At 38.4% G+C, this 16,860-nt stretch overlaps 1 protein-coding gene and 1 pseudogene across 1 annotated transcript; both read left to right on the top strand.

Moving 5' to 3' along the window:
- The first annotated feature begins 1,913 nt into the window (after positions 1-1,913).
- Positions 1,914-8,456, top strand: LOC134747160 (neuromedin-U receptor 2-like). Its single transcript, XM_063681740.1, has 7 exons — positions 1,914-2,009; positions 2,646-2,848; positions 3,660-3,819; positions 4,214-4,290; positions 5,446-5,522; positions 6,407-6,510; positions 8,327-8,456. Exons 1-7 carry the CDS (start codon positions 1,951-1,953, stop codon positions 8,454-8,456), a joined length of 810 nt encoding a protein of 269 aa, XP_063537810.1. The 5' UTR covers positions 1,914-1,950.
- Positions 8,457-9,199: 743 nt separating this feature from the next.
- Positions 9,200-15,996, top strand: LOC134747159 (uncharacterized; annotated as a pseudogene).
- Positions 15,997-16,860: the final 864 nt, after the last annotated feature.

Here is a 16,860-nt window from a genome sequence, read left to right as displayed (position 1 = left end):
CTTCTTTTTTTAGCGCGACTAAAAAAAACCCTAATCTCACTAATACTGATACGAAACAGTTGCTTGTAATTTACGAAATGCGTAGTATTGATCCTGCTCACGTCTTCTAAATCACCTATGACTATATGTATATGTTGTATATAGGTAGAAAGCGCAACTTAATATTAGAATGTATTCAACCGATATTTTAATGGCAGTTTATGTAGAAGATGAAAGTTCTTTTCATAAACACACAGTACAGTTACGTACACTATCCAAACTCAAAACTGTAAATAAGACACTAGGACAGCAAATTAGAATACTCTTGCCCTAGAATACCCTAAGTAGAATATTATTTACATCTAATTTACGACACATTGACAATCACAATCGTCTCGGGCATATAAAAACCGGTTAGGTTGTAGCAGTTGTTAGCAGTGATTTTTTTCATATATCAGACAAAGGTCAGCTTATGGAGATACATGGGCCCAATTACCATATTTTCTTTTCCCTAAGGTACAAAATATTATTTTACAAAGACACATCTCTTTGGCTTTTGACCTTTATGATGATGAAAAGCATATTTTAAAAGGGAAAGTCTATAGAAAATACGTGTATACCTAAAGATTGGTTACCTAACGTGGGTGTGGAAAAACATGTTCATTATTTCTACACAACAGCTTTTTCCTCGTTACTAAGGGTCGCAGAGTAATTTCGGATTTCATTAACAACGAGTTATGATGGAGTAAATTGTCCAAGGAGCCAGTTCAGAGTCTATTGACCGTGGAGTACTGACAATATCTTCAATAATGTCTGGAAAGGTTGTAGACCCCTGAAAACACGTTTTCATTATTATTATGGCTCTTGGAGCCCTTTCCTGATTTTATTATTAGTGTTACCGTTTTAACGTCAATTACCAAGACGACCGTCAAGGCCGTATCAAAACCATAACAAAAGTATTAAATTAGAAACGACTTCCAGTAATATCTCCTTTTGTGAAAAGCAAACTCGTAAACTTATCTCGTGATATTTTTGGTGTTTATGTTTAAATAATCTTATCTTATTTACTTGCAAATTTAGCCTACGCCGAGAGACCGTGACGCTACTTATAAATAATTTTATAATTATAAATTTAATTTAAAGCATTCGCAGACATGCCGATATATTAGCAGATAAACCATGCTTAAGCATTTCTTTAAGAAAATTGTACTTTTATAAATGTAAAATTATATTGGATTCTAAACATAAAACTGGTGTACTAAAATATTTTTCCTACGTGTTATCAAACTTCCATAGGCAAGTTCCATTGATGAATGAAAAATATTACGTACATATATATTATCTTAAGCTAATTATCAGAGCAATTTGTTGATGTTAATATTATTCTATAATAATATTGAATTATAATACAGATCAAATTTTTGGGATGGATTGTTGGGATGGAAAGAGCTCGTAGTTCCGACTAGAAATAATATACTGAAATTTTACAGAAAATTACACAAAGGATTTTTTTAATAATGCTAGTTTATTGTGAAACCAAATACATATAAATCATACAAAAAAGTTGAAATTGATGTGATATTCTTTAATAAATAAAAAGTGCCGTCATACCTAAGTTTAATAACATAAACAAATTTAAAGCTGGGAACAACAAATCAAAATATTTTATTAAATATTTTTCCGGCCTTCACCACTGGAGGGCTTCGTCCCTTTTTCTTTATATATATATATATATATATATATATATATATACGAAACATAAATAAACTTAATTATAAACTGAAATAGATGTCATATATGTATTTATATATATAAATTAATTATTATTTAACCTAGTTTTTAGTATCAAAGTTTTTATTTTCCTATTCGTAATTTATTTGTGTATTCTGTAAAATCATTTTTTTATTACCAATAAAAATTAATAAAAATATTTTTCTAGGTTTGGCACCCGAGCTATGGTACTATTGGCAGATGTACCCGTACATATTCGGCGAGTTCACATGTCGTCTCACGAATTTCCTTAGAGCCACGTAAGTTATCGATCGAGCGAAGCCAAGATCTTACTTCAATTCGGAACAAAAGTCAGCTATGGGCACATCTCTAAAATAATAACTATTAAATTATTATTTTTTTAAACCCCCTACGCTATAGGTATGGCAAAAAAAATCATTTCATGCCAAAAATTCCTTACATCATTTTGAAAAAGAGCTGATAATCTCCGACTGCTGGATTGATTTCTATCAAACATAGTTACGAACCACCGCAAGGAAACTCGCTTTCGGGTAAAAAACCGGATCGAATTCGGTCCATCCGTTGGAGAGCTACAATGCCACAGATTACAGACAGACATAAAGACATTGGCGTCAAACATGTAAGTAACATCCCTCTTTCTGCATCGGGGATCAAAAGCAAATACCACTTGCAAGGCAATGCCCAAACTGTGGTTTTTCGTATACTGCGACGCTCGCGCCACCTTTATAATTCGCAATTTGGAAGTTTCTGGGTTAAGATAGATAGCAGGTTTATTAGAAACATTTGACGGGAAGTCGAATGGATTGACACCTTCCAAATAATTCATACATGTACTTATTTATTTATGTCTATATTTGTTCTGTAGATACTTATTTATTCTGAAGAATGCGCGGATCAGATGATTTTCTTCGCAGGGGCACCTGGGCATCAGCGCTCACAGTGGTCGCGTTCTCGATAGAGCGTTACACCGCGATCTGCCATCACTCACCCTCCCGTTCGCGGGAACATAGGCGAGTTGCGATGGCGATACTCGCCATTTGGAGCATCAGCGTCGCGACTTCACTGCCAGGGGTGCATGTGCATCATGTTGTGACGAACCCTGTGGTGGTGTATCCTGGTAGGATATGTATGGGGTTGGAGTCTTTTGAGTTTAAATTTGAATAACTACTCGTTTTTCAAGATTCAGAGCTTAAAATTCTTCCGAGTGGAATTCTTCTTTTATTTTTCTTCTTTTAAGCGCAACTCAAAAGGACCCAAGTCTTCCAATTAAAATCCTATCAACAATTTTGTAGATTTTAACTAAACTGTAAGAAAAAGGCATTGTAATATTTTTGTGTACCTAATATGTTAAACATACATGGGGACAATGTTTTTTGTTTTTTTTTTTTTGAGTTCTCTGAAAAGGTCTCAAGTCATTACAAAAAACACGGGACTCTAACAAGTTGAAAAAACTCGATTTTTGACATAATTACAACAGTGAAAAATTTAGTCGAATTTTCTGAGTCTCAACACTAGACAAATACAACTAGGGACCATATAAAATATTTTTATTAAATATTTTGGTTTCTGTTTGAAGTAGTCACACTATAATTATAAAAAGATATCCAGATGGCGGCGCACTATGGACGCCCTCTGTCCCATCTAGGGGACATAGGACAATAAGTCAAGTCAAGCCCAATCTACTTACGAATAACGCAACCATCGCTTTCGGTTGGAAACCGCGGGACGGAAGCCGTGGCTCCGGACGCCCAGTACACTCTTAGCAGCGGTCCGTCATGAGTGAGCTACGAGCGGTCGGGTTGAGCTGGCGAGACCAGAGGGGTCGCTGAAGACAGGAAGGCGTGGCGCGAGCTTGTGAAGTCCCTTTGCACCTCGTGTGCCATAAGACAACAACGCAAATCTACTTAATTTTTTTCTACTATTTTCAGGAACAGGAAAGGTACCCTTACTCACCCAGCTGTGCCGTGTCCCTGGAGACGGCCAGTACAAATATTACAACCACCTGTACGCCACCACTTGCGCGCTTTTCTTCTTCTTGCCTATGGTCGTGCTAATGTTGGTGTACATTAAAATTGCAGTGTTTATAAGGTAAACAATAACAACGACTATATGACTGCTTTGCTCGAACCCGCCGCCAAAAAGCCGCTCCCATACAATCGAAGTTACGCTCTCATTTTAAAAGAATTGCAGAGTTTATAAGGTTACCTTATTAAGAGCCGGGTAACGATTTTGGAGCAAAAATGTAAAATTGATAGATGAGATAGAATTGTGTAATTTCAACGACTAAGTTGAACTTGTTAAGTTGAACTTATTTTAGTTTAACGCACTTCGAAAAACGCCTTGCGTTATCGTTTTTTAAACGTTATATTGGATGTATACATTGATTTCTCAGTCTAAACATGTCTAAAAGGTAAAAACAATACAGTAATAACTTCCCGTCCGCTAAAACTGTAACTGTGTTTGTTGACTTTGTTGGTTTCAGATCGCACAGACAACTGGCGAGGAACAACGGCATCAGAGGTCGAAGCTCGGAGGACAATAAAATCTTCAAAGTATTAGGTAAATTTTACACACGTGTATTTTTTTACATTAATATGTATATAGGTACAACATGGGTACAACGTGTATTTTTAATATGACCACTAAGGGTAAGTATAGGTTGGTTGGGTATAGGCTCAAATAAATTAACTTTCAAATGTTATACTGAAAATTGAGTAAAAATTAAAAATATATGTATATAGGTACAACATGGCTACAGCGTGTATTTTTAATATGACCACTAAGGGTAAGGTTGATATAGGCTCAAAATAAATTAACTTTCAAATGTTATAGTGAATGTTATGCTGCCAAAAACAGCTAAAAAGGCTAGACCATGTAACTTTTATAATATCTATGTAAAACCCTTTTTATGTGCAAATAAATGATTATGATTATGATTATGATGATTATTAAGTGAAAATTAAAAACTTTTATCTTTCCTTATAAAATAATTCAGCATGCAATGTTTTTATTCAATATGTCACACTTATTGACGTGCGTGCGCGACGTACGCAATACATTGCGCGAAAAGAATTCAAAAATAAATTGCACTGTTAGTTAAGACTAAATGAAAAAAAAAAGAAATTGTTTTAAAACCTACGCCTCGATTCAATTCGACACTACACGCTACAACACGCTGTATATTATAAAGTTGTGGAAGTAAACTCCTCACATAGGTATTTTATAAAATGGCAGACAAAAACCGTAACTAATATGAACCGTAAGAAATTTTACCGTCCTACTTACCTATATGGTTCAAATTTATGTAGCAGCTCTGTATTCTGAGGCCACATACAGGCAACTTTACCCAAACTCGTTGTCTGAGCTGTTACATTTTGAACCGTAATGTTATCACGATAGTTGTTTTTTAACGACATGGTTGCTTTGGCACGCGCTCGGCACGCGACTAAGGTGCCTCTACATAAAATAAACAGTCTTTTGATTAACGGATTAGGGTCCGAGGCCTAAAAATCATTTGAGAAAATTCACTATTTCCGAACGGGGGAGATGTACAGTCAAGGGCATAAATAAATATACATTCCCAAAGTTTCAAAAATATGTGTATGTGTATACCTTAGACAATAAAGTCGTGGTCACATATTTTTGAGCCATTTGTCTGGATCGATATTTTTGCCTTCGACTGTACCGCAATAATTTTATGTTTTTTTTTTTCAGTGGCAGTGGTGCTTGCGTTCTTCATTTGTGGCGCTCCGTACCACTACCAACGCCTAACTACAATATACACTGACTCGGTACAGCTACAGTCCGATATTCCTAAAAAGACATGTATTGATAAATACGAAATAATTTGCCAGTACAGAACATATTAAAGAGGTTAGATCGCACGCATCAGTTGGTATCGGAACCGGTGTCGCCGCTCGGTCCCCTCCACTTACGCTTACCGGTGAAAGGATATGCCTCCTTTAGACAGATTTGATGTCTGGCTTCTTAATCCGCACGTTATGACGGCACAAGAAAGCATGTTTACTTCGTTTTGAAATAATTTACCGCGGCAAGCGCTCAGGGCTTGTATTGGCTTGCGAGCGTTTGCTCAAAACCGCGCGGCGACACGTACTGCTCGCATCGCCATTCTAACCTTATTATACTGTTCTGTGTTTGCCAGCTGCAAATTTTTCTCAAAAATAATTTTATTCCAAAACCTTCTGATTTCTGATATATTTCATTCGAATATTCAGGCAAGTTAATATTAGAATAAAGAAGAGATTTTTTTACATAATCTACACCTATAGGTACATCAAAACTTTGAAAACATTCCTCGTCTTCTCAAAACTTATATTAGGTGAGCTTCACCGCTAAACGTTAGATGAAGAAACGTTAGAACTACCCGTCGTAACCTGTGTAACCTAATTTATTTATATCAGCTATTTTAATTTGAAGTGTGCAATAAATAATAATAATAATAAATTTATTTATTTCAGATACATGATCCATAATTACAACTATTTACACAAACAACAATCATCAATAAAAAAAAAAAACATTAAAATTCAAATCAATAAAAACTAAAATTAACACTAATATCATAAAACTAACGATTCAGTTAGACGCCCTGTGCAGCTTATCCCAGTGAAGCTGGAAAGACGATTATTTATAAAGACGATTGTATTGTAAACAGGATGAATACCCGGAGTACCACAGGAAGGTGTTCGTGCTCACGGCGCTGTTTTATTATTTGTCGGCCACAATCAATCCCATTCTCTACAATGCTATGAGCAAAAGGTAAGCCTACACTACATAGCGTTTATGTTGTTATCCCATAATTTTTCACCGTTTTTGTATTTTTTCCTTAAATTTTTGCTCTAGCAGGCACAAGGCAAGGCCTGAACTCTTTTTTTACAATAGTACAGGCAAAAGAGCAGACGAATCACCTGAAGGTAAGCACCTCCAGCACCAGAGGGATTGCGTTCCCGGCCTTAAAGATGGGAGTAAGCTCAGTCTTAAAGGTTCGAACCACGATGTTTTTTTTTGCCCAGAAAAGGGTTGTAAAAAATGTTCAGACTACATAATATTAGTCCTGCCGTCATACAGTTTTTACTAGTACGGAGGAATCGTTTCCTGCTCTTATGAACAACATGATGTAAATTTAAAATTGTACTTAAAGGAAATAAATAAATTGAAGTTCTACTCATTCACTAGTAATGTACGCTCGTAGCGCTACCGGCCTTTTTTTTATTTGTTGACGTTTTATTTATCAGATACTGATAAACTTTGGTAAGTTTGAAAGAGCTCCTCATTCTGGGCGGCATGAATACGAAAATCTCAATTTGAATGAAGATATAATTTCTTTTTCCGTTGGTAAGAAAAAGCTGTATGTTTTTGTAACTCAAAGAAAGATTTTGTAGGACATACGCGTAGGACATAGGACATAGCTATGGCTATGTGCTATGACGCGGATAGGCCATTTTTAGTGCTCCGTACAAAACTTTGTTCACGGACCACTTATGTTGTCGATTTTCCTTTTACGTCAGATTTTTATAAAATTTGGTGAATAGATAAAGTTCCATATTCTGTACACTATAAGCGCAATTTCACCGTATCGTATCGTATATACGAACTTTATCTATCCACCAAATTTTATAAAAATCTGACGTAAAAGGAAAATTGACAACATAGGTGGTCCGTGAACAAAGTTTTGTACGGAGCACTAAAAATGGCCTACCTGCGTCATAGCTCATAGCTATAGCTGACAGCATAGTTTTCCCGATATGTACCTACTGCGGCATAGATTATGTCTCGTGATAGTCGTAATAAGCGTTCAATGGATTAATTATGATTTAAAATATTTATACAACGGCGATACCCGCTTCAGTCGCCATCAGTTATATTCGGAGCGGCCAAGGTTTTCACAAATATCTGAACAACGCCATTATCAAGATGTTAAATTTAATTCAATTCAATTTATTTATTAAATAAAGATAACAATGATCTTAATTTTTGTTAGTATATTCTTAAAAATAATGTTAGTACTTAAAAATTAAAGAGTGTGTTTAGATATTTTGAGAATTTAATCCGAAATCTGATGACGACTGTACACACTTCATCGGCCTTGAATTAAAAAACTGCCCTTAAATCTCCTTATCAATATTTAACCGAGAATAACAGAAACAAAGGGCGCCAGCGTTTTGTAAAATTCAAGGGAATTCACAACGGTGAATCAGCAATTTCTTTAATATTTAATAATTCACAACTGTGGAGTGTGGAGATTCGTTCGTCTCGGAATACTCCATTATTTACTCGATTTTTATTATCTTTTACAAACTCTAAGAAAAGGCGGAGAATTACTCCCGACTCCGTACTCCCATCTGAAAGGCCGGCAACGCATTTGCAATCCCTCTAGTGTTGCAGCTGTCCTTGGGCAACGGTAACTGCTTACCATCGGGCGATTTGTTTGCCTCCGTCATAAAAAAAACACTATAGTTACTTCCAATGGAATGTCAACTTTTACCAATAGGGCCGTCCACACTCATGCGCGAATCACGGCGCGAAGCCGCGAACGCGCATGAGTGTGGACGGCCCTTATCGTTTTATATTACAGGTATCGAAAAGCATTTAAGGAGGTCATTACCAGGGCAAGTAGACAACAAAACGTTCCAATGACTACTGTAGCCAAGGAGAGCAGCAAAAAATATAATACGACTCTCGCAGATTCTTTACTAGCTACTTGATGTTCACCAATCATCGGTCTCTCTTAGATTTTATAATGAAATTAAATATAGCATAATACTTTCAACTACAAAATTGCACTATAACTATTCCAAAGTCAACGACAGCGAAGTACTAGTTTATACATTTTTTACTAAAACGTTAAGTACCTACTATAATCTCGGACGATCGATGTTCGAAATGTCATTGATTTGTCACAGTTTTCAATTTTTTGGTTGAGTTAAATATAATGCCCGTGTTACAAGTTACAACAAAGCAATATGCAACATTTAATTACTTTATTTAATAAAAATAATATTTTTTATTTATTAACTATGTCATTTAGTTTTCTTAAACTTAATCCCGAAGTTAACGGAATTCAATAAAAACACGGTGTAGATAGGTCGTTAACAGTTAGTGCGTTCCGTCCCTCTAATTAGGAGTGTCAAGGCCATTTGATTAAAAAAAATGCGTGATACGACTTTGTCATAGTTCGGACTAATTAGTATAACTAGAAACTATAGGTATATGTAGGTAGGTATATGCTAGATAATTATTATCCATTGGCATAAAATATTTACAAAGCCGTGTCTTATTACAAAGTTTACAAATTCAATAGCTAATTAATAGGTCTCCAAGTTGAACACAAACATAATCTCAATGAACTCGATTTAAATTGTTCGTACCTACCGTCTAGTACTCGAGAAAGCTTTATTGCGCTCCCGACCCGTGCTACTATTCAATATACTCTATGCCGTGGACCGCTATGTCCAGCTGGTTGTGCCACGGGTAAGTACATTACGAAAACGATTTTTTCACCTCAGCAGCTCGAACAAGCCTACTTTCTTCACTCCCTGGAGTAAGGAAAGTGCGACTTTCCTCACTCCAGGTAGTGAAACAAAGTAGCTTTTTAATTTAGTGAAGGCCATGAACTGCCACTTCATACTTCTATTACAAATTCGTTTTTTTTCTGTATTATTCTGTGTAATTCGAAATACATTTTAACCTTTCATACGTTCTCACTACTGAGGTGAAAAATTATATGTGCAACACGAGACCAAAGTTATTTTATATCTCGTGTTTTTGAGTCCCGAGAAAGCGAAAGATGCTATAATTGAATCACGAGCGAAGCGAGTGATTCTAAGATAGAATCTTGAGCGTAGCGAGGAAAAAATAAACACTCGCAAGAAAAACCAACTTTCCTCTCTTGTTGCACAAATAACTATTTACGATTCTCGATTAAATCTGCAAAGGCCATATAATCGAATCTATTGGTGATGATTTATATTTTTAAGTTAACATACCTTCACAATTTACACATCCTCACTTGTTATTCGGCGAATAATCGGCTCAGCACTCGGTGAGCCCCGCATGTCTGCTCGCGACTTATAATAAACAGGCTAGACAAGAAATCAACTTAAGGAAATACGTTTTTTTGTTTTTGTTTTATTGTCTAGCAGACCAATTCGAACGTACCTGATATCAGAATAACATCTAACTGATGTCATTCACTTATCGTGCATTTTGCTTTTCTTACATGTACATATTGGCGGGGACGAGTATTCTGATGTCAGAGTACGTTCGATTTGGCCTGTAAGTTTCATGATTCTTGAACAATTAAGGTGAACCAAATGATTTGACAAATAAAACATCATGATTGGCTTAAGGCAAATTATATTTAAAAAAATAACATATCATAGCTTAACACATACAATTTGTACTCATGGATCTTTTTAACTCTTAAATTAGATCAGACATTATTTATAATGGCAACATATGATTACAAATAAAGTAAAATGTATATACAATACTCAAAATATGTAACGTTTTTGGATTATTTTCGTATTTCTAGACAATATAACTAAATTTATTCAAAAACTTATCTTAAAAAGCGTTGCATTATATACACTTAGAAGATTTTTTTATGTCAGATTTAAAAGCTATTTATTTAAATTGAGAATTGCGATTGACATTCATTCAACTTGTCAACTTCAACTTAAACTTAATGTCTATTAGCAATATGTCTGCGGTTGCGTCTAAAGGGGCCCACCTTCCGCCGGACGATATCGGCCTGTGTCAGTTGTTCGGAACTGTAAAATTTTTGTTCTAGTGGGCCCCTTGGAGGGCCTCCGTAGCGTCGCGCGTGTGCACGGAGCGGGCGAGTGGGTTAACGAGAAATAGTATGAGCGCCGCTGAGTGACGCGGGCGCGTGCGGCGGATTTTACCTACAATTGCACCCGCCGCGTGCACACGCGCGACGTTGCGTAATAGGCCCTAATTTCTGCCATTTAATTTCTTTCCGTCGTCATGTCGCCAGACATGTTCTTTCCGTGTACCCTCAATCAATCAATTAACGTACCTAGTTAAAAAAAATTATAACATTTTCTGAAAATGTTTGTCACAGCAACGTATTTTTGGGGCCTGTACACTACTCCTGTAGATGGGCTACCGCGAAAACCGAAATTCGCCAATTGCGGGGATATTTTTCTTTTACTCCAATGAGGGCGTAAAAAGAGTGATAGAGAAAGATGCCCGCAATTTAGGAACTTCGATTTTCTCGATTATAGCCTCGCGTTCAGGAACAGTGTAATTTAGATGAGAACCTTTCCAAGTTTCCAATATCACCTTGTTGTACCATATTTTATGCAAGTAAAATAATTTAATTTAATTTAAGCAGAGAAACAGTCTTTGAACAGTGTGAATGCGTGGTTACTGTTCCCTGCTTCAGCTTAAGCGATGCTTGATACATCTTAATTCAGTAACTGACAGGAACGCAGCTATACTTTAGACACGGTAAAGATATCTGCATCTCACTTGTACGTATTGCTGCGATACTGTCGTCAGTTACTGAATTAAGTAAGGTGTGTGAAGCGCTTTAGCCGTGCGTGTTTAATAATCGCGCCCTATCTATTCGAGAAACAGTTTCATATTTGTCACTTTTTTTCGGCCACACATTGTCAAACCAGTAGTACAGTGGCCTATCCCACAAAACTTTACAAGTGTACAATTTGACAAAATTGTTAAATTGTAAACAAAAAAATGTACCACAATAATTCCAAATATGTATTCGTTACAAGTTTGCAGTGTACAAATATGTCACTTTTGTGAAAGCGTATCACAAAGAATACAGGTATGTCACGACAGCTACATAATTGTAGGATTGTTGATTTGTGAATATACAAGCAAAAAATTGTAATGTTACAACTACAAATATGTAATAATTTATTTAGCTCCTTTGATGTTGAAGGTAGTTTCACTTTATATGAAATACGCAAGAATTACATTTATTATAATTATATAGTGGGCTAGCTACGAGCATTAAACCTACGTACCTACAACCCCAGAACTTGGAAAAAATGTGAAAGGGGAGAGTGCAGCAGCAGCAGCGGCGGAGAAGACAATGGCGGCGGCGGCAGCGGAACATTTGAATTCACCGGAAAGGAGGGGATTCCAGCCGTACGGGATTCCAGCAGCAGCAGCATCGAGCAGACCACCGAGTCCGGTGAGCGAGACGGAAGAGGTGCCGGATTGAGAAGCGATTCAAATGAAAATGAACAAAACTTATGCACTGGAGTTGAAGGGATTGGGGAGCCTGATGGAACAGGCAAGTACAGAGTTTTGTGGCGAAACGGAAGAACAAGAAGATATAGTAACAGAGGAGGCAGCTGCGAACGAATTGGAGAAAACAATGGAGGGGTGGAATGTGTATCTTCAATTGGTTCATATAGATCAGAGCAAGAAGGTACGATGCCAGGAGTTTATAACGGACCTTATAAACTCATCGCTGTCCATTACGGAACAAGGAGACGGCATTGGCACCTCATATCATATACATATCTAAAAATAAACAGTGGGGATTTAACTCTCGATTGGGGAGAATTATTCGACAAAGACCCTACAAATGTGCCTCGATTAACTGTCTTGCTTGTCTAAGTATATTTATTCCGGCAATAGTTGTCAAGTGTTACAAGATGTTCTCGGCGAGCAACTTATTAAAACTTGTGAGTGCGCAAGACATCAATGTGGAATGGAGGGCATTGATCAATGGACGGAAAAGACATACGAAACTGATTGTGCCGAAGCTGGAGATACAGTTCTTTGCGTACAAGGCACAACATCTCACGATGAACACGATGGACTGGTGGACGAGTCTGGTGAAGCCGCTGCCAGTAACGTACGTAAACGACTTTGGCAGGGAGACAAAGTACAGTCCAAAGAGGGGGAAATTCTATTCGGATCAAAAGATAATATCGCAAGTACCAATGAGTATGGAAAACATAGCAGCGTCTACGGTGGAAATACAAATATTATTTTACTTTTATGCTTTCTCAGAAGCCAGAGCTATGAAAGTGCTTGCGCGAACGCCTGAAGGGACCGAATTTATCTGCGGCAAACAATACGGCGAGCGGATCAAATCGTACATCCACATTGCCAAAATTTTTGTATTTCAAGAATCGATAAAACAACGATTTTAAAGAGCCAAAGAGAAGTGGGAACAGGACAATGCTGAATTGCACAAGGACGAACATATGGATTATTGTGACGGATTGATGAACACAATATTGGAACAAAACAAGATTAATAGAGAGGCATTTATAAAGGCAACATATTACCATTTTACAGCAAGAATGGGTAAGCGAAACAATTTATTTTTTTGATCCCCGGCCACGGGAAAGACAATGATTATGAACAGTTAAAAAAAAAATGTGATGTGTACAATTGCACCGTGTACACGTGTAGTAATTATCCGATTGAGATGTAATGCAAGGTGCCAATGGCGAAGCAAGCGATAGATGAGAGAACGATAAGATTTGAATTTCATTGGAGATTGTCGGGATTTGCAAAGATTCCACCGCATACATGGGAGAAGATGTGGAAATCTGAAAATTTGGAATTATAATGTGTGTATAATCAATGTATAATCATATATCAATGTAATCATATATAATTTTCAATAAAGGATTTAAATACAATACATGTTTATTAATTAGGTTTAAGGTAGGTTAACCTTCGGTTACCCGTGGCTTAACCGTGGCTTGGTCACCCACGGTGAAGCGAAGAGGCAACCAGGGCCGGCCTGTTTGAGGCGCGGGCTGGCCCGAGGAGGACGCTCCAAGTGGGCTGGTTTAGCCCGCTTGTGATGCACCGAAGGTGAACCGTCGAGGAAGAGGAGTGTCGGTATTGCGGTAACCCGTTCTCCCTATCCTCGGTGGCCGAGGTGGGATCGCAGGGGAAGAGGAGTGATAGTATTTCGATGCGCCACTCTCCCTATCCCCTGCGAACTTAGAGGGGCCGTTCCGCTGTAGCGGCGTTAGTGGGGCTGCAGAGGAAGAGGAGTGTCGGGGTTACGATCTGCCGTTCTCCCTGTCCTCTGCAGCCGAGTTGTGGTTTTGCGGCAGAACCATAGACCTGATCTGTCGCCGGGCGCCGGGGAAATTTCTGGCGCCCGTGGCTTCCTTGTGGCGGGCTCGGGGGGGTCCGCTACAATGCAGAACGGAAGCCGAGGAGGAAGGCGCGTTGTACCATCTGGCGCGCCTAGCGTGAAGGGCCTTCGGGCATTCGCGAAGAAGCCACTCGTGGGCGGCTGCCGCCGGTGGGGTCACGGATGAGTACATGAGCGTTCCCGTAACCTCACCAACAGGGCGGCGAGGCGGCATATGGGGGGTTGTTTAGTGGGTACACCGTGGGCCTCATTAGCCTAGACGGGAGTCCCACATAACCACTCGGGACACCCCCCGCACCCGGGTGGTATGCGGAATGCATTTTTCCCTCCTATCAAAAAAAAAGGTACAAGCTAAACTGACCATTTTAGACCTCGTAAACGAAAACATTTATTTAGTGATAAATTGACGCACACTGTGAAAATAAACAAATGGAAGGAGATAAGATAAGATTTTGATTATTTGGGAATAATGGAGAAAGATTGGAAATACTTAAGGGATTAGGGATACTATGTGGCAAAATTGGAAAATTGGAGTGGAATTACAATTAATTCTTCTTCACTATCACTGCTACTTGAACTAAACATTTCGTGGTACACAGGGTTGAAATCGCTAAATATGATAAAATATACTGCAATTACTAGTATTCGTATACTTAGCAAGAGGGTGGGACACACGTTTAGAGAATTGTTAACTTGTAGGTACAATTCTACATATATGTATAATTATTACTACAATATAGTGTAGCACAAAACAATTGTTAGCTACAAATTTGTACGTTTTCCGGAAAATATATGTATCGTATGCAAAGTTTTGTGATACAATAAATTGTAGACTTGTCGATACAATTTACATATATGTAAGAATTTTCCACTACAAATTTGTTACTTGTATATTTTGTGGTACGCACACTTGTATTATTACTAACTTGACACTTGTAAAATTGTAATTGTAAATTTTGTGGGATAGGCCACAGATATGATGGTCGTTCTTGTCTTCGTGACAGCGTGATAAAACTGTGTCTGTCACTTTCTATCCCGGGGTATTAAAAAGTGACAGTTATTTTATCACGTGGATAAAGTCATCCATAATACGCTCGCAGACTATACCTCTATAGCGCAGCATAAGCTTCTATGCGCAGTTCGGGTTTCGCCCGGGTCTATCCACGGAAAGTGCCATCTTAAGTCTAAAACACACGGTACAGTACTACACTGAGCGTCACACACCTATATACGCATGTTTCCTGGATTTATCCAGGGCATTTGATCTTGTGTCGTACGATGTCCTTTGGAACAAGTTAAGGGAGCAAAAAGTACCGGCGGAGCTACTCCGAATATTTCAATATTGGTACCTTAACCAGAGCAATAGCGTCAGATGGGCTGGTAGGTTTTCTCAGTCGTACAGGTTGGAGTGTGGGGTGAGGCAGGGGGGTATTACTTCCCCTAAGCTCTTCAACCTGTACGTTAACGACCTGATCGAGGGGTTGAGCAGCACTCCAGTAGGATGCAAAGTTGATGATGTTAGTATCAACAACATCAGCTACGCAGACGATATGGTGCTGCTCAGTCCAACGGTCAGGGCATTGAGAAAACTACTAAGCATATGTGAAGAGTACGTAAGTAAACATGGCTGACGGTATAACGCTAAGAAAAGCGAATATATGGTATTTAAGGCCGTCGGGGGCAAGCTACCGGAAAGTGTACCTGACATAAAACTTAATAATAACATACTCGAGCGCGTGTACACATTTAGATATCTTGGACACTATGTCACCGACGACCTTAAAGACCAATTAGATATAGAAAGGGAGCGCAGGGCACTGGCAGTCCGATGCAACATGCTAATAAGGAGGTTTGCACAATGTAGCCAACAGGTAAAAGTAACGTTATTTAAAGCCTATTGTCAGGTATTCTACACGTGCAGCCTCTGGACTAGTTATACGCAGAAGACCATCAGTTCCCTGCGCGTCCAATATAATAATGGTTTCAGGATGTTGTTGGGGCTGTCCCGTTTCTGCAGCGCATCGGGCATGTTTGCGCAAGCTCACACGGATGACTACTATGCCATAATACGCAAGAGAATTGCCTCGTTGCTCTGCAGAGTGCGGGCCAGCTCCAACCCCATCCTGACCACTGTTGCGGGCCGATACGACTCACCTATAATGCGGCATTTTGAATGTGTCATAACCGCTATTAGGTCAGTTGTAAGAATTTTATTGCTGTTTTTGTTTTGTCGTTTTCTGTTTTTTGTGTTTCACTAACACTTAGTTTTTAACCTTAATTGTTACTAACCGTTATGGGCCAGTGTTGTCTTAAATAAATAAATTTAATTGAATAAGCCCCCTATGCATTGGCGCGAAGCATTATGTCAAGTTTCCGTTTTAGATTTAAGCCACTAGATGGCAGACCCTACTATGCGAAATAGAACCAGCGTGAAGTGTAGGGGGCGTGTTGCTTAGAAGCGTGAATTGTTTTCGCTTTTAAGGCGGCCTTGCCAAGGTTATGATCGCTTGCGCTTCGCTATCGAATCGCTTTGTGTTTCTCTATCACTCTTCCATATTAGTGTGACAGTGATAGTTGCGTTTAGTTCGTTACGTAGCGTTAGCGATTGGCATGTTGTCTACGGGGCGCGAAAAGCGAAATTCGCAAATTGCGAGGATCTTTCTCTTTTACTCCAATGAAGGCGTAATTAGAGTGACAGAGAAAGATGCCCGTAATTTGGGAACTTCGATTTTCGCGGTCATAGCCCAGGTCTCGAGGTTGGCAGACCCTCCAACACGCATGGTCTCCATCCATTCACTAAAGCGATTAAAGCAATGCTCAGTTTTCGTGTCGCGCCTAATTTCACCTTCTTGGATTTTAGCAATACATTATTCATTATTATTATGTTGACATTTCTGTGCATTTGCCTAAAGGATAAATGTACTTATATTTTAAGAGAACAAGTAAGTAAGGAAAGTAGAAAGCAAAATTGAAGAAAAACGAGA

The sequence above is a fragment of the Cydia strobilella genome, chromosome 14 (genome assembly GCF_947568885.1).
Source record: "Cydia strobilella chromosome 14, ilCydStro3.1, whole genome shotgun sequence".
Taxonomy (NCBI): domain Eukaryota; kingdom Metazoa; phylum Arthropoda; class Insecta; order Lepidoptera; family Tortricidae; genus Cydia; species Cydia strobilella.
Note: the sequence above shows the minus strand (reverse complement) of the source record. Positions and strands in the feature narration are given on the sequence as shown.